We start from the raw sequence: 27144 nt of genomic DNA on the forward strand, positions 1-27144 counted from the left end.
CCTTTCACCTACACTCTGTTAAATAAGTCTCCGTACACCCTTTAAAACGGAATAACTTTTTTATAATTACAGTAGCGAACAAAAGTTTAAGACTGCTCTATAAAGAAGACGAGAAATTTTTTAATATTGTACTATACAATTTGAACTTTCCTGGGAAGCTAGAGCAATTAGTTTACTAAAGGATGTGAAAAGCAATTGTTTCAAGAATTGCAATTGATCGGAATTGTTGAAAAAATACTAGAAGTTGAATTTTTACGATTTATTGCCGAAAATCTGCAATTTTTACTATCTTTAAACGTTTGTAGCTCATTGGAACGTCGATCGATCTTGACGAAATTATCAGAATATGTTTAATTCACACAGATCTACAAAGCGTATTCTTTAAATTTTCAATATAGGCCAACAAAAAAAAAGGTAAAAATTCAACTTTTAGTATTTTTTCAACAATTCCGATCAATTGCAATTTCTGAAAAAATTTCTTTTCACATCCTTTAGTAAACTAATTGCTCTAGCTTCCCAAAAAAGTTCAAATCGTATAGTACAATATTAAATGAAGTTATCGTCTCCTTTAGAGTGGTTTTTAACTTTTGTCCGCTACTGTATACCAAAAATGACCCGATGTTTTGTAAGCAATTAGAAGCACTGGTTTACTGAATGATGTGCAAAATATATTTTCTGAAAATTACAATTTACAAGGTTACATGCAAAAATAAAACAGGCACTTTTTAAAACTTTTTTATTTAGACCCTTAATACAAAATTTAAAATATATGTTTTGTAGATTGTAGATTTTCTAGATCAGTAGATTGCGGATCTTTATGCATTTAAGACATCCGAAAAATTTCATAAAAGGTGGAACATAAAATTCAACAGCATTTAGTACAATTTTTATTTTGCTGAGATCTGTGAAGGCTACTACTACTGGAAATAACATCGTATTTTATTCCACTTTCTTAAAATTCGTCTAGAAAAATTTAAAATTGCATAAACATCCGCAGTCCTAGTGATCAGACATGAAATAGACCGGACGGTACGCGTCGCCGTTGACTCGTATCACTGATCGAACGTTACTTGGTATAATAGTTCCGTAAGAGTGAAGATATGCTGAGGAGATACATTTCTGTCTGCAGGAATAGTAGACACTGGAAGGAGGTACCCGGTGGTGCTGTACATTCACGGCGAGAGCTACGACTGGGGCAGCGGAAACTCTTACGACGGCAGCGTCCTGGCCAGTTACACCGACCAAGTGATCGTCACGATGAACTACCGTCTGGGCGTGCTCGGCTTCCTGAACGCCAACGTGGCGCCTCAGAGCAAGGCGAGGGTCGCGAATTACGGACTCATGGATCAGATCGCGGCGCTCGACTGGGTCAAAGAGCACATCGCCCTGTTTGGCGGCGATCCCAAAAACGTGACGCTGATGGGCCAAGGGACCGGTGCCGCTTGCGTTCATTTTCTCGCCATCAGCCCCACTGTCATACGCGGTGAGCAACATCATCACATACCTTCTCATATTCCCCATTTTATCACTCTTCAGTCAACCGTTGAATTTCAAGGTCGAATGGTAAACAATTCTTTTTTTATGCTGCGTATTCCATTGATTTCATTCATAGAACCTTAAAAGAATGCCAGAGTTTTGATCTTTTGTGACGAGCACAACACAGTGAATTGAAAAAAAAACATACGCGTGGGAAACCACGCGCGGCAGAAGTGAAACTTCTTGCAGTCTAGTAATGTTTAGAAGTAAATTAAGATTGGAAATGATAAATAATCCTAATGAAGCGACAAGATCAGGAACAATTCTTGACGCAGTATTTGCAAGAAGACATTTAGACAAAATTGAATGAAGAATAATTTATATCATATTTTAGCTATCACAAGCCAATTGTTTCAATGATAGAATCATAAAAAATCATAGAAAAAATAATGAATGATCAAAATTTGCGACGCAAAGAAGGAGAGCATATGGGAAAGAAAGAGACATATGTAGTTCATAGCATTTCCCATACGCTCTCCTTCTTTGCGTCGCAAATTTTGATCGTTCATTATAATTTTTCTATGTTCTATGATTTTCTATGGTTCTATCACTGAAACAATTGGCTTGTGATAGCTAAAATATGATATAAATATTCTTGATTCAATTTTGTCTAAATGTCTTGCAAATACTGCATCGAGAGTTGTTCCTGATCTTGTTGTCGCTTCATTAGGATTATTTACCATTTCCAATCGTAATTTACTTCTAAACATTACTAGACTGCAAGAAGTTTTACTTCTGCCGCGCGTGGCTTTCCACGCGTATGTTTTTTACTTATCTAACACCTGTCAAAATTTTTCAGGGTAGTTTAGAACAAGGGTTTGGATAATTGTTTATAAATCTTTCAGTCGGAACAAAATCCGATGAGAAACTGCATGTGAAAGTAGCTGGAGGTTGATTCTATGTTACCCAATTGCAAATGTTCACAAATTAACCCTGGTTAATTAGTTATTAACAATTGTTGCGCGGGCTGATTGTTTCGGAACTTCCCATAATGCGTAAGACAAGGAGGGTCGAACTGTGCGACAAGGACAGACATACATAACATACCACTTCTCCAAAATTTGTTAATAACTAACAATTTAAGCATCAAACCTGCATGAAACTGAAATGGGAATGTAGCCAAGGCTTCATTTTACATTCTACAATCTTAAAAGTTCACCAATGAAGTCTTTAAAGTTAGTAAATTAATTATGAAAATGTCACTTGTCAAACTATTCGAGGTTATTCGCGAAATTTCGACACTTCCGTAACGCTAGAAAATTGTAGCCCCCTCAGCAAAGAAGTTTTACTTAAAAAATATTGTTGACATTTCGACATTGAAATTCATTTTTGGAGGGAACTGAATTGTTGACCTTTTAACCGTGAAATTAATTTTGCATAGTTCCCACGTGTAGCTCGAAAATTGATGCAACTGTTCTCGAGTCCCCTTAGAAGTTCCCGAGTGTTCGTATTCCGAAATCGTTTTGTTCCGGAGAGATATGCATGAAACTCGACGACTTCAGAGAAGCATGAAGAACCACCGTCGTCTAAAAGAAGTATAATTAATGCTTGAAGTTCACTGAATTGAAAGTGGCTTGCGGCAAGCAATCTCGGCAATTCGGATGTCGGGAACTTTATAAAAATCAAACTTCCTGTATGTCGACGGTTTTGCTCGAACTATCATCGCGAAACTTATGCTACACGTTTGTGCCGATTGTCTGATCTAGTCCGAGCATATTCGACGATAAAAATTCTGCCATGTTACTGCGCGACGGATCTCTAAAGATTGCTTCGACTGAAAAGACGTTATCCGATAAGTAACAAGACGTGGAGCCAGCTCTCCTAGCGATGGAGGAATCCAATCCTCTTCCGAGATTCCCACCGATCTCCACGATTCAGAACGGTACCGCTAACGAGAATCTCGATCGAAATCCGAAAGAGAACGAGCTTATGCGTGTTGGGTTCAAATCTGCTCCGATATTTCATCGTAGTTTTACCAATCCAAAAACCACTTTACTTGAGTTTCTGATTATCGAAAAATACTTTACATGTATGTATGTAGCCTATACAAGCAATTAAAGGTGAAATATTAAATTAAATTAAATATTGAAGGTTAAATGTTAAATCAAATATTAAAAGTTAAATGTTAAATCAAATATTAAAGGTTAAATAACAAATTAAATATGAGATATTAAAGGTTACAGAGTTACGACCGACACATTATTGATTTATACTACTTGTGTTTGACCTACGCTTTCAGAACGGTGCTCGGCCACTCGCGATACTAAAAACATTTCATCTCCGACTGTCAAGCGTTTAATTAAAAGTATCTTATACGCTATTACGTTATCGACTTGTAACAAGCAACAATTTCTGAGCATTCTCAACAGCTCCAGTGAACGGTATCAAGAACATTCGACCTCTTCTCGCAGCTTCAAGTAGTTAAATCAACAGAAAATCGACCAATCAGTCTTATTACAGACTTCAATCACTTCCGTACACTATAGCCTCGAGAAAAAAACGTTCACCGTGTTACGATCGTTCTGTCTGCCGGAGGAGAACTGCCCGGTATTCCGTGCAGCTTTTCAAATGCGAACAATAAATCACTGACGGAGGAGCGGCCGGAGAAAAAGAACACCGGCTTATCAGAATCACGACGGCTCAATGAACAAGCTCCTCTTTAAATTGTCGAATCCTGCCGTCCCGGAAGACGCCTCATCTTTCATTCGGAGAGCTGCCAAATTTACGCAGAGGACATATGAAGGCCAACTCAAGGTCGCTTAAGGTCGTTTATAAAAAAAGTCGTGCGAATGCTGTCAGAAGCATATGATAACATGGTAACTACTTAATCGACCGATTGTAACACTTTTTAATGTAACAAAGAGGAAATTGAAGATTGTATGAAGACATTTGCAATAATTTCAACCAGTAGAGGATCTGGAAACAGTCATGTCGGGAAACTTTATTTTACCGGACTCAAAATTTGTGCCTTTCTCCTATAAATTATGATGTATTTGGTATGTAATCCAGTAGATTTGTACCCGGGGCAGCTGCAGATCGAAGTTTCGATCCTCTAGGATTAATGGTTCAGGAGTTATGCTTGCTGAAAGTTGAGCAATCTGCAGTGTTTTTGACAGGCAAGGCCTCCGCCATATTGGTTTGTAGTGACGATCGCGAGCCGCTTACCGAGCAGAATCGCTAGATGGCAGCACGGGCACACAGTAATATCGTTAACATAGAGAAAATATCTGGGAAAATGTTGGAGAAGAAATATCCTGGAAAATATTTAGAAGAACCTCACCCAAACTAGTTAAAACGCTATATCGTGGCCATGTCATCCAAAATTCAAACAACAATCGCAATACCCGCTCTATATTATCAGCATTAACGCGTGCCCGTGCTGCCATCTAGCGGTTCTTCTCGGTAAGCTGCGCACGGTCGTCACTGCAAACCCATATGGCGGAGGCCTTACCTGTCAAAAACACTGAAAAATGCGCAACTTTAAGCATGCATAACTCCTGAAGGATTGATCCTACAGGATGGAAACTTCGACCTAAATCTACTGGATTAAATAGCTGATAATATATAAGAGAAAGGCAGAAATTTTGAGTCCGGTAAAGTAAAGAGCAGCCGTCATTCCACCACCCCCTCGTGTAATTTCCGGCGACAGGTCGAATCTGCGCGAGGAGAAGCAGACGCGCGAGGTATCGTTTCCGTAATGTTCCCGGCGGATTCCCAGCGGGTTCCCAGCCTTCCGCGGGTCGCATTCATTCGAGAAAGAAAAGGGGATGTAACACGTGCGCCGTGCCGGCCAGTTCCGGTAACACATTGCCGAGGATATTGGCTCTGTCCCCCTTTATATCTTCATCCGAGTCGATTCTTCGTAGCTTTGTTCGCGGTTAACCGATCGGCTAACAGGCGTTCCCGATCGAATTGCCCGTCGACTCGCGCACGGCTGCGGAACGAATGAACACGAGTGACGGAACAACGGGTGAACGACCGCCGGTCGCGATATTATGTGCGTGAAATATCGCCGCCGCCTGATATCAGCCAATCGACAACTCTTCTTTATGAAACCGCGGTCTTCCGCCAGGCAGATTACCTTGCACCCTACCTTCCGTTCTTGTTTCGCATTGGCGAAAAATTTAATACCAGTTACTCGGATACGTGCACACCAGAAAAAGTTTTTTGCAATTTGAACACAAAGGTGACCGGATCTGATTATTGTTGAAAATATCCGGGGAATGTACAAGCAGACAATTCATAACTTTTGACGAATTAAAACATCGCGTTGTTCGGCGGCAATCAAAGCGGAAAACAATACAAAAATTATACACAATTTCCCTAATAAAAGATAAAGGCTTTACGAAATATCGAATGTTAAACAAAACTGATAAATTCTTTTTGTGCATTTTGAACACGTGCGATGTCACTTAGTGTCATTGATTTGCGTCGAAAACGTACATTTTTCAAGATAAAATTTCTTCCGAGAGAGATTTCCGAAATCTACTAAAATCTGATGACATCCGGGTTCTTGTTCACCGTTGTTGGTGAAAGTTTCTCGACGGTACCGCGATGAAGCTTTCACCGGGGAAAGCGACGGAACAGGGTCTGCCTTGATAAATTAAAGGAAGAGGAGCATCGGAATTAATTGAAGTTATCGCTTTGAAAGCCGTCAAGCCCGAGTTCCAGTGGTCCGCGAAAGCAACGCGGCGAACGGATGGTTTTCTTCAGTGGGCGAGCCTCGAGCACCGCCGCTATGCCTTTGATACCCCGAGAATTATGAGATATTTGGAGAAAAGGTAATATGCGTGGCGGACCGTACGGACATTTATTCCGGACGACGATGGCGCTGGTGACATGAAAAATGTCCGGGGTCGCGCGAACCTCTCGGCGACCGTGTATCACAAATTCCGGGGTCTCCAGCACGAAACCGAATTGAATTATTTTGGCCCCGAACATTCGTAACGGAATTTCCATAATCCGTGACGGTGTGCTCTCGCGACGGTACTAAGAATGGCATCGGGGGCCAGAAATGTAATGATTTGTGGTGGTTGCCTCCCACGCTCGCCAGCAGATTGACAAATAATCGAGACCCTCCCGCTTCTATCTGATCACTATCACCGGTCCTTATACAGGGTGAGTCACCTTACGTTGCCACCTCAAATATTTTTGTTGTTTAAAAATAAAAATTTTCGAACTGTTTTTATTGCAATGTATAGCCAATCGAAAACTGATCCGTGTGATGGTCGTGATAATCAGATTATTACGTGACCAGTCTACGGTCTTAAGGGGCCTATTCACGATCAAGCATGTTGCGCAACAGTGATTTCACGAACAACGCGTGTTGACTGTAAAGAAATTTTTTAATTGCTTTACAGTAAAAAAATTATGAATTGGACGCGCTAAAAACAGCTTTCTGAAAAATAGCTTCGCTGTCGATCGCCCCAAAAATTACCCGTCTATTTCCATGCCCAATGTTTTATTGCACGCGCTGATAGCCGCTACGCTATCGTACGTCGCACAGTGGTGCAAAATTCCCAAGACGTGGCAATAATTCGTTTATTATGGTAATGTCATTTTGAAAAATCTGTGTGTATTGAAATACATTGCAGTATTAATACGTTACGGTATTAATGCAACGATTGTAGATTATAAGAGAACCTAAGCACAAACACTGACATTGGAAACAACTGCGAAATTTTATCTCATTTCTTTGTTGTTTTTGTGTACATGCACTCCTTGATTTTCAAAAGTTTCATAGTGTAAATATTATTCAGTGCGGCGAGTACATTACTTTAAATTATAAAAAATGCAAAGAGCTAATTATTAATTTTTTTTGTATACATATTATTGAGACCCTTTGGATCCCACCGATTTTTATTTGGTTATAATCCAAAAATTTGCGACTTTTTGGTACTTTTCCACAAATAAGGTCACAATGGTTTTAGAAGGTGCGAGATAAACGATATTTTCGAATCCACATTTATTAAACTTAAGATTTTTAAAGCTAAGAAAATGAAAACACTATCCGAATACCCAAAGTCACAAGTTTTTCATTAAATTATATCATAGCGTAACCTTAGGAGTATTTAATAAAAAATGATTTCAGTTGAAAAAAATATATGTTTTCATAGTTTATTTTGCAATTGTTTTAAACAGGTCCATTGCTATCATAGCACCAGAAAATTGAAAAAATAAAAATTATGATAATATAGCCCCAAGTGTGCTCTTTAAGGACCCGTTTTTAAAAATACGGATACTTCAAAATTGGCGACGTGAAAATTATTCGAAGTGAACGCTGCACCGTCCTACGCCGGACGAAAAACAAAATCGTTTCATTTTCCTCCTACATCGTCCGGCGTCGAGGCCCCATGGGGTTTGTACATTATTACCCTTCTCGAAGCACTCGAAAAAGGTTCGGCCCCCGTTGACTTTGACCATTTCGTCCGGTGTCTGGCCCACTGTGAGCACCTTGTCGGACGAAAAGACACCAACACATCCCTCCCGAACGCTCGTCTGTGTGGGCTGATGTCTGATGTAGGACGAAAACGGATCCACTGTGCGCGTACCCTTAGATCACTGGTCGGATCTTCTGTAGCCAAAGCAACATTCCAGTTTGAGAGCCTACGCTCTCGGCACTGGTAGGCCAGCGCCTCGGGTACGTGGAGACGCTACCCTCCAAAGGCCCTTACAGGAATCAGCCGTCAGGACCCGGTTACCCGTATCCAGCCGGCCTTTCAACCTGCAGGAATCCCCCCTACGTCTTGATCTAGCGACACTGGGTCCTCTAGCTTGTCTACGATGAAACATTCCTCCTCTCTCACACGGCCACCGCCAAAGATATTCTTATTGTGACTGTTCTCTCTCCTCTGCCTGGTCGGAGGACAAGACTCATCTTGACGAGATTCCCTGTTCAAGGAGTTTCTCACGCCGCGACCGAAATAGAAGAAAATCGCCGGACGATTATCCTCGGTACGTGACGATCGTTGAAAAGCACATCCGGCGTGCTTGTTAGCCGGGCATCGTTCCCTCGGATATAATTTCCTTCTTCTTTGCCGCGGTCTCTGCACGTTTCCTGCTTAACATCGATCTACGTTCCCGTTCCCGTTCCCGTGCTCCCTTCAACCAACCACGCCTTGGATTCCATTAAAAGTCCCGACCGTTCCAGCGTCTTTCCCGTGCCCCGTCGTCCCCAAGTTAATTACGAGGCCGATGTAACGCGGCCTCACACCAAACTTCGTTTAATATTGAACGCCGGCTGATACTTCTCGGCACCGCTCTGTTTCCATCGTAGACAAAGCGTGCGCCAAACAGCCTGTTTTCCTCCCTTAACCCTCGGATGACGGAAGCTTCGATAACGAACCTGCTCGGCGAATGTAAAGGGCGCTTGATCTTTACGACGCCGAGCACGGTGAAATACTATTAGGCGCTTCAATAAGTTTCTGTCGTTCAGCAGTCCGGGGGCATTTTAGAAAATTGAAAAATTTGTACTGGCCGAGACTTCAAATCAGTCTTATTTGTTGTGGAATAGATTTTCCAAACCCTCTGTATGCAGACTGGGAGAAAATTAAGTTGACATTCTTCAGAATCTTTCGATAGGAATCGTCTGACCATGAACAACCAAATCTACTTCCTGCATATACCGAAACTCGAGTTTCTGTCGTTCAGCAGTTCGGGGGCATTTTAAAAAATTGAAAAATTTGTACTGGCCGAGACTTCAAATCAGTCTTATTTGTTGTGGAATGGATTTTCCAAACCCTCTGTATGCAGACTGGGAGAAAATTAAGTTGACATTCTTCAGAATCTTTCGATAGGAATCGTCTGACCATGACCGACCAATTCTACTTCCTACTTTTCCTCAAATGAAAAAAATTTATTCCGTATTTTCGACTTATTTTCTCACGTAGAAAAGTTGTTCTGACAATATACAATCTCATCAAAATCGGAGAGAAGTGCGCCGTAAATAATTACCAAATAATTTTTTGAAATTACTATTGTTAACTGTTCGATCTGTGCCTATAATGAAAATTGCAGATATGAAGTAATCATGTATACTGTGCCTGCAGTTTCCACGGTATCCCTAGCTGCCACGATTCGTTGATTCCATTTATCGGCCACACGACGTCCTCATTATACTTAGCTGACCACATACCGCGCCTAATCCGCTTGTCTGATCAGGTCTCATTCCCCTTGACTAACCATAGGACACTCCTGTACCATTTATCTCACGATCATTCTACCTATCTGACCACAGATCAGCTCTACCGTATGTGTCTGATCATAGGTTGGTCTGCTCTACTTGTCCAGCCATAAACAGTACTACAATTAATTTATTCCGAGAAATATTATTGTTACGAATCGGACATTTGATATGCAATAACCAAATGCTAAGTGAAGTGGTTAATAGTGTATTCCTCGAGGAACTTTGTCGGAGTAGGTTCATAAATCATGCAAGCAGAGGCAAGTCGTCGAGTCTGCGGAAAGAAACGATTGAAAAATAAGGTCCAACCGCATCGATCCGGAAAATCAACTCACGGACTGGCTTTCTTGCTTTCCGTTCCCGCCATCTTTCACCGAACTTGATCGCGAAAGAACGACGAGACGACGACGAAGTCGACGACGTCCCGAAACAGCAACCGCGGGAGACGTCACGGGCTACGATTCACCTTATTAATCTTTCATTACCCGGAACGGGGACGTACTGCGGACGAATCGAACGTAGCAAGTCGCGTGATTTATAACAGAACGTTCCGTAATCTGTCGAAGCGAACCTCGTCGTTCCGTAGAACTCCGCAAGAACTTGGGACAAACGACGCGAACTTTCGCCGAGCTGCCACACCGGCTGCCGGGCAGACACCGTCGAAACTACACGAAAGAAGATTCCGGAAGATTCCTTAATTAATCAGTTTCTGTATCGAACACGAAGAAACTTTTCGCTTCTGTGTCCGTGCGCTCGCGCCGCGACATCCGGGACCTGGTTTCCAGCCAGACTTCCATGCTGGCGATGTACACATTTTTGAACTAGTTCTACCAGAATGCTTCATTTTTATCATACAATTGTTACTACCGAACGATATCGACATATTTAACTTGCTTTTTCTGTACCTGCATCTTCCTTCTGAATTCGTATAAATTTATAAAATATGACATATTCAATTTGGGCGAAGATCCATAAGCAAATAATTTTCTTTAACAACCGGAAACTTGCGTTTAAACATTTTCGAAACGACACGTGAGAATATTTTCGACAATCCGGTGCATTAACAGATTAACTTGTCGGTTTCCGGCTCCGAGTGAAAGGGATTCTATTTTCGACTTTTCCGGAAAAATATTGGATAGTTTTTTACGCATTGCAGCTGCGGCGAAGAAAATCCCATGGAACTCTACGCAAATAACAAATTCGTTTAAATTCAATCTACTATTTTATAGCTAAACCGACAAGATATCGAACCTAGATGAAATATTGACAAATGAAATTTCTTTGTCTGTCCAGGTCTATTCAAAAGAGCAATACTGCTGTCGGGTAGCGCGCTGTCATCTTGGGCTGTGGTGGAGGATCCTGTCTCGTACGCGTTGAAGCTCGCCAAGGCTGTCAATTGTTCGGTTCCGGAGGATCTGCTCAAGGACAACGAACTGATCGTCGATTGTCTTCGAGGACGTAGTCTAGAGGAACTGATGCAGGTCGACATCCAACCACCGACCTTTCTCAGCGCTTTCGGACCGAGCGTCGATGGCGTGGTCATCAAGCCCGACTTTCAAAAGGACCTGTTGTCCTACATGGGTCCGGAATTCCAAGGATTTGGGTGAGCACCCGACATACATAATACAGACTCTTTCCAGGGCACTTGGCCTAGAATCTACTTCGAGTATTCGGCTATCTGTTCGACCGATTCTCTTATCTGTCCATTCAGAATTCACACAATCCTTCTTCCACTCAGTCTTGCTCTGTTCATACACGATACAATAGTAATAATAATTAGACTTTGGATGTTTATGCAGAATACAAATGTTTGTGCATCAATTGTGCAAGACACAGGAGCTAAATATCAATTTATATTCTTCATTAATAATTTTAATGTGGTGAAAATAATATATTTTAATACTCTTAATGTCTTTTAATATTTTCACTGTTTTAAATTACGCTTGATCATTTTTGTTATAAATAAATGCATAAAATCCCGAGTCTAGTAATAATTATACCGGATGTTTCATAATTCATGGTACAAATTAAAATCAAGAATAACGAAATTGCGTGGATGTCACTCCTGACGTACACAACTTAATTGTTGCATACATTTTTAACTTCACGCCCGGCGGGACGTAATGAGTGATTATTTAAAATACTCTCGCGAAAGTATCGATAACGTCCTCATCTCCGGCAAGTTTCCATAATATCTTCGTTTCCCGTCCAGAGACTTTATCGAGGGTCCTCATTAAATGGAAAGTAGATGCAGGACCAGCTCGATCCGCCGCGGACATTAGTGCGGTTCATTAGCAGGATTGTAAATGACCCAGCCTTGTCCCTCCAAGTCATTAGCATATTCAGATCGGGCCGACGACATCGACGTAGCCAGATGAGACAACCTATTGCAATCATTGTTTTTCTTAGACGTATATCAACATTCGTCGTAGACGAAGATACACTACTGTACAAAAGGAAGAAGCACCCGGCCATATTTAATAGAAAAGCGTAAAAAGTCAGATGAGAACACAGTAACTTTTGAAAAAGGATGCCGCTGTTTAATTGAATGGTTCTGAGAATATGCGGATTATTTAATAGGGCTGCTCTTTACTTTACCGGACTCAAAATTTGTGCCTTTCTCCTTTAATGTATGATGTATTTGGTATGTAAACCAGTAGATTTGTACCCGGGGCGGTTGCAGATCGAAGTTTCGACCCTGTAAGATCAATGGTTCAGGAGTTATGCTTGCTTAAAGTTGTTCATTTTTCAGTGTTTTTGACAGGTAATTGCTCCGCCATATTGCTTTGTAGTGACGATCGCGCGCCGCTTACCGAGCAGAACCGCTAGATGGCAGCACGGGCACGCGTCAATGCTGATAATATAGAGCGGGTATTGCGATTGTTGTTTGAATTTTGGATGACATGGCCACGATGTTGCGTTTTAACTAGTCTGGGTTAGGTTTTTGTAAATATTTTCCACGATATTTCTTCTCCAACATTTTCCCAGATATTTTCTCTATGTTAACGATATTACTGTGTGCCCGTGCTGCCATCTAGCGATTCTGCTCGGTAAGCGGCTCGCGATCGTCACTACAAATGGTCAAAAACACTGCAGATTGCTCAACTTTAAGCAAGCATAACTCCTGAACCATTGATCCTACAGGATCGAAACTTCGATCTGCAGCCGCTCTGGGTACAAATCTACTGGATTACATACCAAATACATCATAATTTATAGGAGAAAGGCACAAATTTTGAGTCCAGTAAAGTAAATTTTACCCTCTAATACTTTAAATAGAATAAATCAGTCATTGTACAATACAATTTCTATGGGTGCTTCTTTCCTTTGAACAGCAGTGTATATACGTAACTTCTATATTTACTAGAGTTTTTAGAGTTTGAAGCGTTTCTAAAAAAATAGTTTTCTTTGTTGAAAAGAGATATAATTGGACGTACTCGACGCTGGAAACTTTCTGCTTCTCAGGCCACTCCCGAAGAAATCGGAGCACGGCGCACCCATCACCAGCAACAACAAGTACGATTTGTTATTCGGCGTGACGACGAGCGAAGCTTTGTGGAAATTCGCTGAGAAAGATGTCCAGCTGGGTTTCGAGGGCGAGAGGAGGGACAGGATCATCAGAACCTACGTGAGGAACGCCTACGTGTACCACCTGACTGAAATATTTTACACAGTGAGTTTACATGAATATATATTCTTATTAAATATACAATATACATATACTCTTAAAACGACTTTTTTTAATAGTATACATTTTTAATAATGCAATGCAGGAAGTGAATTCGCCGAATATTCAAACTTTTATCGATTTGCTTTTACTATGAAACAAACGATGAAACATTTGCATGCGACAGTGTATTGAATTTTTAATCGCTTTAGCCTCGCCTTAATTACGAACGGGCAATAATCCGAAATTTGGTTCACGTGAATTAAAAAAAAAGGGTCGGGGAGTAATGAAATCACACTCGAGCACACGGTGTATTGCATCTGCTCGGCATTCCCATGGGCAAAACTTACGCGTTACGTTCAATTTATCCCCGAATATCCGAGCCGTTTATGTCCCATCTGGCGATTTAATTATGCCACATATTCCATTAGCGCCGATAAGACTGCTAATAAACATATCTCGATGCGAGTTTCATATCTGATCCCCATCCTGAACATAAAGAGTGAAGTATCAGAAAGCCGGTGAATATTTTGCTGGTATTGGACGCCGGTGTCGTTCATCCTCCGGAATATTCCGATAAGCCAACGATTCCGAAGATTATGTCCATTTCGCGTTCGTTTTCATAATGCTCTTAGGGAATAATTCGGCGAACGTTCGCCGGATCATCGTCGGTTCCACCACCCACCCCCACCAAGTGACTATAAAAACATATCGTTTCCGGCCTCCTGCCTAATTATCCATAATCGTAAAACGTTATTCAACCGCAAATCGCTGTTTAATTGTGCCCACCACGATCGGGGTTGCGTTTGCACGAAAACAATGCGAAAATTCGTACGATATCGACCCGCATCCCAATCAAAAGCTTCCCTTTGATAGGTGCGGCATACCGACGTCAACGATTCTTTATTGTTCCCTCAAATGATAACGAATGCGTACGAAATTATCCGTTATACAGTCCAACCCCAACTATGCGTTACGATAAAAAAGGTTTGTTGTATAGATTTTGATTGCGAAACATTCCACATCTCGCTCGGCTTTTCAGACATTTCAGAGTGCTTTGTAAAAAGTATGTGTGTCCATCCAAATTTTTTAAAATAATATGTACTCAAAGAAATAAATTCACACTAATCGTGAATTAAAAATATTAGAAAAATTACTTACTACTTCACTATAGCTTGTGATCAAATTCCAGCAGACAATTTTTATTTTGCAGAAAGATCGAATGTCGAAAGTCGGTTGGTTAAAATTCTGGCGAACATGTTCGCGACCGAAGTCCTTTGTATTTTCTCGTTTCCTTCAATTTCCGTTCGCAACATCGATTGCGAATTGAATGTGTTTCATAAAAATATTGCAGTCGACCGAAACGCCGTGGGAACGAATTGCCGTCGTACGTACACTGGAAGAATGAAATTTTCGTCATTGTCATTGTTCGACGGAGGTTCGCAGGGGGGACGGACTTGTAATTTTCACGACGCGTCCTCTCAAAAGCGGGGATCGTGTTTCGCGGGCGCGACGTTTCAGCAAAAACTGTTTCGCGAATAATAAAAGCAGGACACGCCCGGCGGAACTTTCTCCCCGGGGCGAGACGCCGGACTCTCTCGGGCCGGTTTTGCATGTGTATCGTTAATAAAAAGTACGAGCTCGTGTCGGGATTCCGCCCGCGGCTGTTTGAATTTCGTTCCCCGTCACGCTCGAGCCCCAATGAATTTCATCGTAGTTATGGCGCGATTCCCGTTTAATTGTTGTCCAACGACGCACCACCGGCGCGGTACATTTTTTCGGATCCTCTCGACGCCGATCGCCGTATCTAGGTTATTTGTGTCGTGCCCGGACAGACGTTTTTACCCCGCGTTTTTATTAAAACGTGATACGTTGAGTGTCCGCTAATTGCTTTCGCGTTCGAATAAATTGTATCACGTCGAACCAGATTGGAATATACGTCATCTGTAATCACGTATCTATGATAGTGCGTATTGGTGCACTGCTGCGTGGCAATTGTTATAAATAAATTGCCGATCTCGACACACGAAGAATAAAAATTTATTTCACCCAGAGAGAGCAATGTACTTATTAATTTTCTGCTATTTTACCCTTTTATCAGGTTGGACTGTTAAGCGCTTCATTCGTGCTTAATTTTTCGCATTTAAAATAAATTTCCCACATGACAGAACGTGAAAGTGTTTTTAAAAATAAATGTATACTTCATCGGTATTCTTCACTTTTCAGTTTATGGAGATAGCAGATTTAGCAAATGTAGCGATTCGAATGTAAAACGTATCATTGCACGATCTAAAAAATGTTTGAAACAGATTTCATACTGGAAATGGTACGAAGCGAAATACGTGAATTTTACGAACTGTTCGAACTCTACAGATTAAGAGTTAAAAACCGGTAAACTGAAATGCCAGGATATTATGCGAATCAAAATATGGATAACTGTATTGAGAAACGCGGGATTATAAATGCTTTATTCGGACAGTGTATGAGAACGTAAAACAAAAATAAAATATGAAACCGTTTTTCAATACGATACGAACGTGTACACAAATTCACGATATTTTATATGTTTACGCAAGCGACGTTTATTAATACAACTGTTTGCAAACTTCACTGATCACCGGAAAAATCACCGTGGAAAAGATTACCCTACGTAGATAGATAAACAACAATAGTCAAAAAATTTGTAAATTGTTATATAGAACCATTTTTTCGTATTACATATAACCGCTAGTCTAGTGTAATTTTGCGGTTCTGTCGTGACACTTTAATGAAACATTCGCGACGCCGTATTTGTGACACCCTGCGGCCCTCTGAATTTCTGCTGCATTGAATTACTTATTTGCAGGGAAATGTAATTTACACAATAATATGCAAAATTAACTGAGCACCCACAGCAGAGGAATTATTACAGAAATGCATAAATTAATGTACCCAGCAATAGTTTGTACACTGTGCATTCAAGATTAATCTTTCATTAGAGCAATTAGCTTCCATTCAATGTAACTCGCGGAAACGTGAATGCACTGCACAAACATTTTATTTCGTATAAACAGCCGAAGTCTACTAATAATGTTGTAATGCATTTTCAGGTGGTGAATGAGTACACAGACTGGGAGCGCACCGTTCAACACCCTGTCAACACAAAAGATGCTTGCGTTCAAGCACTCAGCGACGCTCAGTTCGTGGCGCCATTAGTGCAAACTGGCGATCTCTTCACTTTGAGGCACACGAAGAAGCCTAGCAATCCTCACGTCGTACCCCTACTCGAACCGGATAGGGAGCCCATGCCTAAAACGTATTTTTACGTCTTCGACTACCAGATGAGGGACGGTGATTATTCCCAGGTCAGTCAAGTCAAAGTAAAAATTATTTTCAGATGAAGTGCATGGCCCTGGGTAGTGATGGGCATTCAATACTCTGTCTGGCAAGTTTTCAAACAAATCAATCACTACAAGATTTCGATTCAATTCGATATTTACTCGAAATTCTTGAAAGTTTTGATCAAATCTTTTCAAGATTTGCCATCGATGAGAACAAATTCTCTGTTGAAGGTAAAGGATACTCATCGATGACAAGGTTTGGGTTTAGTGTGGCTTTAAAGTCACCGCAAATGCGTATTTTCCCATTGGATTTTACAACTGGTATGATGTGTGTAGCCCATTCAGAATAACCTTGACTAAAATTCCCTCATCCTCCAAATACTTTAATTCGTCATCGACGAAGCTTCAATAAATACAGGTTGAGCAGTACTTTCTAATCTTAAACGCGCTTGAATGTTCGTAATTTTTCCCATGGAGGCTTCCACGATATTTAGGTATTTTTGTAATATTTGATCTGGATCAACTTTTGTTGAAATATGGAAAATATTTTCTAATTTTACTCGCAATTGTCGTGTCCATTCTCGACCCAAAATTGGTTCTCTGTCTGTATTGACAATACAGAAATTTAAAATCTTTGTCAGGCCACCATATGTGCAAGTTACTTGTAAGTAACCAACCAGATCTAGGGCCCCTTTGTAATATGTAATTAATTTTAAATTTGTTTTTGGAACCTTCAAATTACAGAATAATTTTTTGTATAAAGAACGGGGTTTATAATGCTTACTGCGGCTCCACTGTCTACCTCGAAATCCAGAAGGTGGTTTGTATGGCTAAGATTTCTTCAATTTGGCTAACACCCTCACAATCCTTGTTTTTGAAGCATTGTACATATGCTGGAAATATATTTACACTTATTCGCGAAATGTGAAGGAGATCCACACCTGCAACAAAAACTTTTATTATTTGTATCGCGGGGCTTTGGAACAACCTTCATTTTTCATTTGTTGCACTAAATGGATTTCTTCATATACTCACCGCTATTTCGAGTGCCCTTCCGATCGTCAAATCCTTTGTCTCCAGTAGTCTGCTCTGTATGATTTGCCTTCTTTTAAAGACTTTCGAATTTGTCGATGTAATAGCTCCTCTCCGACTTGAATGACAAAAAAAAAAAATTACCTTTAGAGTTTTCGACGTTCGGCTAAAGTTTACGAGGAAATTGCTAAAAACTTTACGTGTAAATGCATGGATTAGGTCTGGAATAGATTTGGATTTCAAGACTTTTAAGATCTTCAATCGAAAGAGCTCCAATCGACTTTCATCGAAGCGATTCGAAGTGTTTCAGATCCCATCACCAGCCCTTGGCAACTAGTGCTCCGAGATTCGATGGTGTAGAATCGGCTGCCCCTACCATCGCGCTCCGGTCCCGATTAAGTCCTCTACCTTCTCCTTCTACGTCGCTATTCCGCCACGCTTCCGCCAAGGCACGGTCACGTGACGCGTCCGCTCGCGCTGGTGGGGGTAGCCGATTCTACACATGTGTCCCATGGTTGCGAAGGGATTAGAAAGGGAGGGAGAAATGTTTATACAGCTTCAGAATATTATTTAAAGGTCCGAGTACGATCCCGTAAATTCCGAAAGTTTCGTTAAAGAGAATTTTCGCTTACCGGGATTATCGGACACGGGCAAGATTCATTGTAAATATTTTCCGTGTCCAGTTGCCAGAAGTGGTTTATCGGCAGTCGAATAAATCATCGATATCTGTGCATTCGATTACGAAACTGTTCAAAGATGTATTATAAAGCGAACGATTTTACCGGGGGTAATTAGATCGGCGGCGCAAACTGCGCGCGCGCGCGCCCGCACACGCCAAGATAAATTAACTACACGAAACATCATTAATAATCCGGCCGCGTCGGCAGAAACTGCACGACTGCCATCGACTTCCCGTTCTGTACAGGGTGTACTAGTAACTCGCGACTGATAGGTGGCGTTACCTGCTCGTTATGGTGGCTGCAATTTCCCCGTCTCATAAATTCGAAATTTAATATTGTACGCAAAAACTCGCACCGTTCCTTCGCCGAAGAATGCTTGAAATTGTGCGCCGCACTTGTCTGCTTCGTCCACGGAAAATGAAAAAATTCACGGTTAACGTGGGTCTCCCGTTAGCGTCCGTTTATGAGTTGCTTCCCCTTCTTTAATTCCCCCCTTCCCATGGGGAACTATGGACGGAATTATGCAGCGCTAGACAAAATAATAAGGTACTTTACATATTGATACGCATGTACAATGGGTGTAAAAAGCAGGGACCAAAAATTACAGTTATTCTAAAATTTTCTACGACAAAAATCATTAATAAGAAGTTGATTATTATTGAAATTTAAGATAATGTACACAAAATATAAAGAAAAATATTCGAAGAACAAAATGATTAAAAAATATAGGTTTTTATACATTTTGGATACAAATAACAGTTATTAGTGTCCAAAAAATTGGATCCTCCTCGATAATTGTTATCGATGAAGAAAAACTGTTTCGATTGCTCAAAGCAGTTATCGATGAGTTAAATTTATTACGATGTCTCTTAACAGTTATCGATGGGCGAATTTCTTTTCATTTGTTCGTAATAATTATTGATGAGAAAATTCATTTTGGTTGCTTATTCAATTATTGAGTTGTCTACTCTTTTTCGGATGGAGCAAGCCTGTGAAATTCATTGAGAAGGTTTCATACAACAAGACGAATCAGTAGACCATAAGAACGACACAAAATCTATTTCTTTGTCACATTAAATTTTGATTGTAGCAATTAATTTTACGAATAAAAATTTATGAAATAATTGATTGTCTACCATTTACAAGTTGTACTATTTAATAATAACTATTACAAATTTCCTTCATCAATAACTGTTATGAGCGATGGAAATAAATTTTTCTCATTGATAACTGTTATGAGCGATCGAAATAAATGTCTTTCATTGATAACTGTTTTAAGTGGTCGAAATGAATTTCTCTCAACGATAACATTTACCAACAAGAGAAAAAATGTTCGCTTACTTACAATCCTTATTTGTAACCCAGTGGTCGGCAACGGCTCCACTATTCGGCCAGTTTTCGAGGCCAGCGCTCTCCCTCCTCGTTACGGCCATAGTGCTCTATGCTATGCCTAGTGTTCGAGAAGAACTGTTGAAACCTCCTGGAAAATTATATTTGTTAACACGGATTTTCAAAAATGGGTAGTTGAAATTTATAACAGCGAAGAATAATCATTCCCATAAAAAATGTTCTGTATGCTTGAGCAGTAATTGTAGGCATACGATAATTATAAATTTTCTTTTCGATCCTAGCAAATTATTAAATAAAAAGAGATCACCGACCTCGAAGAACTACTTTAAAAAATATTTTCGCATTGCCTAAAAATTTGATTGTAGTGTCATTGTAGTGGCAGTATTTCCGCATATCTTTGGTGCGAAGGTAAAATTGTTGATGCGAAATTATTCAAGCACGAACAATTAATCTTTGCTGAATCAGCGCTGCTAAATGCCTTGGCATTTTGATAAAAGCCAAAGCAAAGCTCTTTTTTCATACACTGTGGTCTGTAGAATTTTAGGGAGAATTACGGGAGCGCGGTATACTCTGCGGCGAGGAAAATTTATCGGAGTCGAGCTTAGGTGTTCCACCGAACGGAGGAACTTGGCTGGCTTTTATAGTTGAACAATTATAATCCTCCGGGAATGGTAATGCATTTACTTCTCCGGTTCTCCGGATAATGTAGGTTGAATATCATTGGACCCTGCGTCAATATTAGTCGAGTGTTGCCGAACCAGCAACGGTCTCGTCAACTTCGAAATATGAAAATAATAAACTTAATTAAATCCCGCCAATATTTTCAATACTCCCCGAGTGCAAATTTCAACTACGCCGCAATTTTCGGCGGCTACGGTAATTAATTGGAATGCGGACGACGTTCGCTGAAAGATTACCAAAATTCTCGCAGGACTAGCCGCGTTAATTTCAATATATTTAGCGGGAAGTTTAATATGTATTTTCGAACGTTTATAACGGATCTCTCAATTAATACTATTCGAGGAAAAATTAATTTGCCGCGTGTACGTTGCGTCGAGCAAATTTTCCCATTTTCTAGAGTTTATTGGTTTCCATTATTAAACGAGCGAATTTACTTTTGTTAGAACTCGCGAGAGAATATAAAGTCCGTTTATAATATTAACACTAGCTTGAACATTCGTTCTTTTACTACCGCGCCGAAGTATCGCGAAATTATTCGAAGTAATTACTTCTCCGGATGCGGGCAATAAATAAACGTGGCTACATTAATAATTAATCGCCCCAATACAAATCAGTATTCACGTGTAGCACTTGCAACATGTAAACATAAATTCAATATTCTGCAATCGTTGCATACATTCATTAATTGTTTCCATTATAACTAAAAGTTCCACGGGCCCGCTGATAAATAATAAATTGGCCGAGAGTCGATCATGCATAATGTCATATTTATATCGATCGATGACCTGTTTCCGCGGTAGTTATATTGTAATTATTAGGTTCCGCTCGACTCTTCTCAAAGGAAAAATTTCAGCCAGGTACAATGCATATATCAACAACCGGTTTTTACACATTTACTTTTCATCGACGATCTACGTTAGCTCACTTCTTGGTGCTGCTCGGAGCATAAACATAAATTTTAATTCATTTCACCGCTATTGTTGTGATGAAAGCCATATCTCTGAAGTGCGTTCCATATTTCTCAATAAAGTGAAACAAACGGGAATGGGCAAACCGTTATGGCCGATGGGTATACTTGTAGCACCCTAAACCAATAAATACTTCATATCTAGACGCAAACATTTTTGCATGTGATTTTATATTTCCAGCATAAATCGATCCCGTAAAATAATTCTGAATCTTTTATAACACTGCAACATTCTCGGGGAATTATTGCTACGGCTTATTTATTCATACGCGTCGCGGGCATCGCCGATGCAGCTTATTTATTGAATAGTTCGAAATACGGTTGCGCAGGAAATTTTCCAGTGAAGCTTTCACGCGAAAGAAGGTACGATAAATCCCCGACGAAGTTCGCGACCAGTTATTATACCACTTTCTGAATTACGGTAACGTAGAACGGTGTATTAGGTCAGAAGAACACGGCCGAGCGCACCAGATTACATTGATCAATATTTATTGCCCGCTCCACTCGTATATCCGAGTAAACATTTCCACAATCCTGTCAATCAGTCGAGCAAACATCACGCTAAACAATTAATTTGATACTTCTGATTCGGGCGCGGTATTTGGTCTATAGGTACATTATGTTTAATCTATACCTACTTCCTTAATTATCACATCTATCCACGCAATTAATCGGAATCGATCAAGACGCGCTGCGCTCGTCAACAACCGTTTTATTGCGCACACCGATTTTTAGAGATTTGTTGAACACATACACATTCATAATCATAATAAAATCCAACTGCCACAATAATATCAAAGTGGTCAACTTTAATATAAAATCAACTTTAGGCTTTCGGGATTTTTTAAAAATCAATTTTGCACCCGAAAATTTGGAAAAAGCTGCTCTTTACTTTACCGGACTCAAAATTTGTGCCCTTCTCCTATTAATTATGATGTATTTGGTATGTGATCCAGTAGATTTGTACCCGGGGCGGCCGAAGATCGAAGTTTCAATCATGTAGGATCAATGGTTCAGGAGATATGCTTGCTCAAAATTGTCCATTTTTCAGTGTTTTTGATAGGTAAGGGCGCCGCCATATTGGTTTGTAGTGACGATCGCGCGCCGCTTACCGAGCAGAACCGCTAGATGGCAGCACGGGCACGCGTTAATGCTGATAATATAGAGCGGGTATTGCGATTGTTGTTTGAATTTTGGATGACATGGCCACAATATAGCGTTTTAACTAGTTTGGGTTAGGTTCTTCTAAATATTTTCCACGATATTTCTTCTCCAACATTTTCTGAGATATTTTCTCTATTTTAACGATATTACTGTGTGCCCGTGCTGCCATCAAACCAATATGCCGGCGTCATTATCTGTCAAAAACACTGCAGATTGCTCAACTTTAAGCAAGCATAACTCCTGAACCATTGATCCTACAGGATCGAAACTTCGATCTGTAGCCGCCCCGCGTACGAATCTATTGGATTACATACCAAATACATCATAATTTGTAGGAGAAAGACACGAACTTACCCTTGGAAAAAATTCACAGTCGTGTATGCCGTCAGGCAGAATGTTCATGAATTTTTTCGCAATATTTCGCTAAGCGGAACAGAAGAAATATAGAATAATTGATGACAAAAATTTTCTACGAAATTTCTATTTGTGGATAATCCGTATCACACTGCAATAAATGTATACGAGAGAAACGTTGATCGAAATTCAACGCGAACACCCTGTATATTCTGACGCAACAGTGCACGTCAGATCGTACGGTATTAATTCTACCATTCTCACGGGTCGCTGTAAAATAGGTATTTTTAAATTAGTTTCTCGGTGAACTAATTACATGTCGTTTCAAGTACATGAACGAACACAGATCGACGGAAACTGTAAACGCAAATGATCACTATCGTAAATAATCAGGTGGATTACGGCGATCATTGATTTGTAATTAAATGATATGAATGTTGAACGACGCTCACTTCCGATGATTGAAAACCATCGATCGATCATTCATCCCATTTAATTACTCGTTCGCGGTTACTATTTTCGTACCGATCGTGCCGCGCGATCGTATTTACTGTGAAATCTATAATCATCGTGAAATGATGGTTATATCACATTTTTGTGATAAAATGTTTTGTAATAAAATTCTCGTTATCGAGCATTTCTCTTGTATTCTTTCATTTCGCAAATGATTTTCTCGCTTTCCGCCAGGGGTTCGGTTGATTTCGTGTGCTTTGTTTAACGTAAACAAATGGAATTTCATTCGCCGACCAGCCTTTCGAGATGAAAGTTCATTGACCTCGCAGGTCGCGTTTTCCCCGTGTATTTTTCCTCCATAAATTCACAAGTGTTCGCGTTGAACGATCCGTGAATATTTGCAAAGAGCATCGCGAGCAATGTCTATGGCTTCTCACGAGGACTATGCGCGGATATAATGAAATATAAATCTTGACCTTGAAGTTTAACTATTATGTATACCATGAAACATGCATTTTAAAGATGCATATAAAAGAGAAAAGTGATAAATGTCCTGAATATTTAATAATATCGTAATATGTAAAGTTTATTATTATATATTTATTAAAATAGGATGGTTACTTACAGTACAGAGGTAGCTTTGTTACCATAAGAATAGGGTTCCTTACAACGAAAGTTTCAAACTAAATTCACGGACCACCATGGGCAGTACCAGCTCCTGAAAATTAATTAGCAAACAAATTCAGAATTATGCGAGTAAAATGATGGAACCAAACTTCGTGTTCGAGCGCGAGAGTTCAGCTGTTTGCATAATAAAACTACTAATAAAGAAGATTCTGGATTGATACGTTTTATTTGAACATTGTCGTATTGTATTGCGATTATTTTAATAATAACATGAACACTCTAATAGCTGAACGTTCATGTTGCTCATGTGTAGTCATAATTAATTACATCTGCTACTGTTAGGTTGAAAATTGTAACCAAATACATATCAAACTCGACTCAATTGAAGCGTGCCAATACAATAGTTTCAATATCCTAAATTGTTTAGAAACATACCGCACAATAGGTTGATGCACAAATATCAATGCAGAACATAAACTCATTCACCGTATCAATCAAGTTCCAGTTCCGTTGCTAATTATTAGACTGCGGATCTTTATGCAATTATGGGTTATGAAAATGTTCACTTTTGTACAATTTTTCCTTGTTTTGGATTTACGAAGGTTGTTCCCATTAACAATAAGATTTTATTAAATTCCACTATCTCTTAAAATCTGTCTACAAAAATTGAAAAATGCATAAACATCCGCAGTCTACTAATTATAAAATGGAAAGGCCATTAGGACAAGTTGAATACAAACTACCCTTGTCTACCTTTACCAAAACACAATCTCGTGGACATTATATATAATATTAAAAATAAATTAAAATCGTTTACCTCGAGTTGGTTGTCGAATATATAAATAAATAGACCCCACAAACCAAATACGTATTACCTGATCAGCTACAACAGTGTGACCAGATGAGACATGCACGACAGAGAAGAGACGCGTCACGTGATCGGGCCGCAGCGGAAGTAGAGTGAGAGACACAATTCTTGATCTGGCGACATTATGTGACTGACGCATGTCGGCTCTCAGTCGTGAACTAGTACTCTCCCTACTCCTGAGTCCTCCCCACCTCACGCGAAGCGAAGCACGCTAAGGGCATGATGAAATAGTTGATAGTGGGGGAACCGGAACACTGGTAGTGGGAAACGTGACGCAACAGCAGGAAGAAGTTTCCTAGGCTTGAGCTACGACCAGTGAGCGGTCCCCTCCTTTTCCTGAAAGCCTACATCAGTGATAGGCACCGTATTGCTCACTGTCCCCTTCCAGTAAGCGCCAATAGACAGTTGGCGCGCCGCGGCGACTGTGTCAACTCGCGCTCTGATTGGTCCGTGTTTTTCGTTAATAACTCTTAAACAAAGCTGCGGATAACATTTTTGCAAAGGAAAATGTCGCTTGAAATGGTCTCAGGAACCACCCCCTTTTGGGAAGTTCATGAATTTTGGGACACCTTGTATACGGATCGGTGACAGATCAGGTAGTAGCAGGAAAGGTCTTGACTATCTGTCGATCTTGTGGCGAGCGCAGGACGTTTGCCGCCACAAACTCAAAGTAGGCAATAAACGCCAATACACAGAAAAATTTTTGTTGGTAGCATTAGAGCAGACTTTAAACTTTCTTTTCGTGTAAATTTCTAAATGCGGAAATGAACAATATTTATATTTTTAGTGACAGTGATCGCTGTTTCACGATCTGAATTTTTGAAAGTTTGAAGGAATTTTCAGAAAGACAGTCATCTTAATCGATTGTATAAATTTGTTTTGGAGAAATCGTGGATAGATACGTTATGTGAAGAAGCCGAAAAATCTATATGGATTAATATTTCCAATATCTGCACAGTTTCTATTAGTAAAGAAAGTTTTGTCCAGCTGGCACTGTGCTCTGCACAGAAGAAACGTTGGTGGGGGAAGCAAGCGTTTGAGGAGCCCCAACCGTGCTCAGCACAAGCCTACCATGAATGTCTACTATGCAACATGTATTGCGCACAAAAATCCACAGCCATGATTCTCCTCGCTAAAAATGCGCACGGGATCGAATATTGAAAAAGTTTTTTGTTTGCGCCCGTTTCGTTTTGTCGCGATTGCGCGTACGCTTTGACGAAGTTAACGCGGCTAGCAGACGGAAAGCAACGCTTTATGTGACCGTTCCAATAATTCGTAAACCATTGTGGTCGCAATCGGTTGACCATTTAACGATATTCATCGCCGACGGCTGTGACGCTGAATAATTTGCGTGCTTCTCGCGTTCATTGGCTGAATACACACGCACGAATCCGCGTGAACCGCGATTATCGTCTCGTTCAAAACCTCCGTGAATTTCTAGAAATTGTACAAGTCACCGGAGACGATTCGTCCCGCAACATCTGGACAGGTGACCCCGCGAGCAATATTTTTATAACAAAATATGAAATGTAAAACGGTCTCGTACCCGTCCGACTGCGAAATACAATCACTGATAACACTGACGAGGTACACATCGGTGAACGCATTCTCAAAATTCCATCGCGAAATATTTACAGTACCTCGTGAACGGATAAATAAATAAACGAGCTGCATCCTAGCAATCGATTACGTTTCGGCGATACCCGTCGCGCCTCAACGATGCGATCTGCAAATTAAATAGCTTGAATAAACAACGCGCGGTACATTTTTCTATTGAAACTAGCTTTTGTTAATTCCAGTAATGGCCTCGGTAATTGTGCAAGTTACAGTACATCTGTTCTTTGTGTGTTGCCACATGCCGTGAGATTCTAAAAAGATCTTCATAATTAGGTAGAGACTGTAAGTATTCGTTTATATTATTTTATGACAGAACTTCTAGTCGTAATTACTAGTTGTCGTTCATTGTTACATAAAAGGTTCTTAATTATTGTAGACCAGACATTTTCTTTGACTTTTAACTCCTGCCTTGTGATGAAATTAAACTTAGAATGTGCTCAACGAAATTTCTTATGTACCCGTACTAATCAGATCGAAGAGATGTGTCCATTTCGATGAAAATTTGCACCGATCATTGCAGCGAATAAAGCACCATAAAGTAGGACAGCGAAGTCTCCAGCAACTTAAACAATTCAGAATCAAAATAATCGAAGAGACTCCCGAGCAAGGCGGTTAATATGCTAATCTTACCGAGTAGTAAGTCTCT

At 40.2% G+C, this 27144-nt stretch overlaps 1 protein-coding gene and 1 long non-coding RNA gene across 5 annotated transcripts in view; one reads left to right on the forward strand and one right to left on the reverse strand.

Annotated features, from left to right (window-relative positions):
* The window catches only part of Nlg-4 (neuroligin 4), a 511553-nt gene that overhangs the window by 313653 nt on the left and 170756 nt on the right, over positions 1 to 27144 (forward strand). For all 3 annotated transcript variants that reach the window (XM_076431568.1, XM_076431570.1, XM_076431569.1), the window contains exons 5-8: positions 1130 to 1483; positions 11012 to 11321; positions 13184 to 13391; positions 16475 to 16729. In XM_076431568.1, the coding sequence (XP_076287683.1) occupies positions 1130 to 1483; positions 11012 to 11321; positions 13184 to 13391; positions 16475 to 16729 (1127 nt within the window). The remainder of the gene's footprint in view (positions 1 to 1129; positions 1484 to 11011; positions 11322 to 13183; positions 13392 to 16474; positions 16730 to 27144) is intronic.
* Positions 10940 to 25523, reverse strand: LOC143212625 (uncharacterized). 2 transcript variants are annotated; one of them, XR_013009733.1, is made up of 10 exons: positions 24889 to 25509; positions 24012 to 24104; positions 19763 to 19897; positions 18700 to 18946; positions 17741 to 17855; positions 17490 to 17646; positions 14547 to 14781; positions 13736 to 13874; positions 13156 to 13374; positions 10940 to 12102 (listed from the first exon to the last, which is right to left on the reverse strand). It is a non-coding gene; the product is annotated as an uncharacterized LOC143212625 (long non-coding RNA). The 2 variants fall into 2 exon arrangements; XR_013009734.1 differs by having other exon boundaries at positions 19763 to 24104; positions 24889 to 25523.

Source organism: Lasioglossum baleicum, chromosome 10, assembly GCF_051020765.1.
Source record: "Lasioglossum baleicum chromosome 10, iyLasBale1, whole genome shotgun sequence".
Lineage (NCBI taxonomy): Eukaryota > Metazoa > Arthropoda > Insecta > Hymenoptera > Halictidae > Lasioglossum > Lasioglossum baleicum.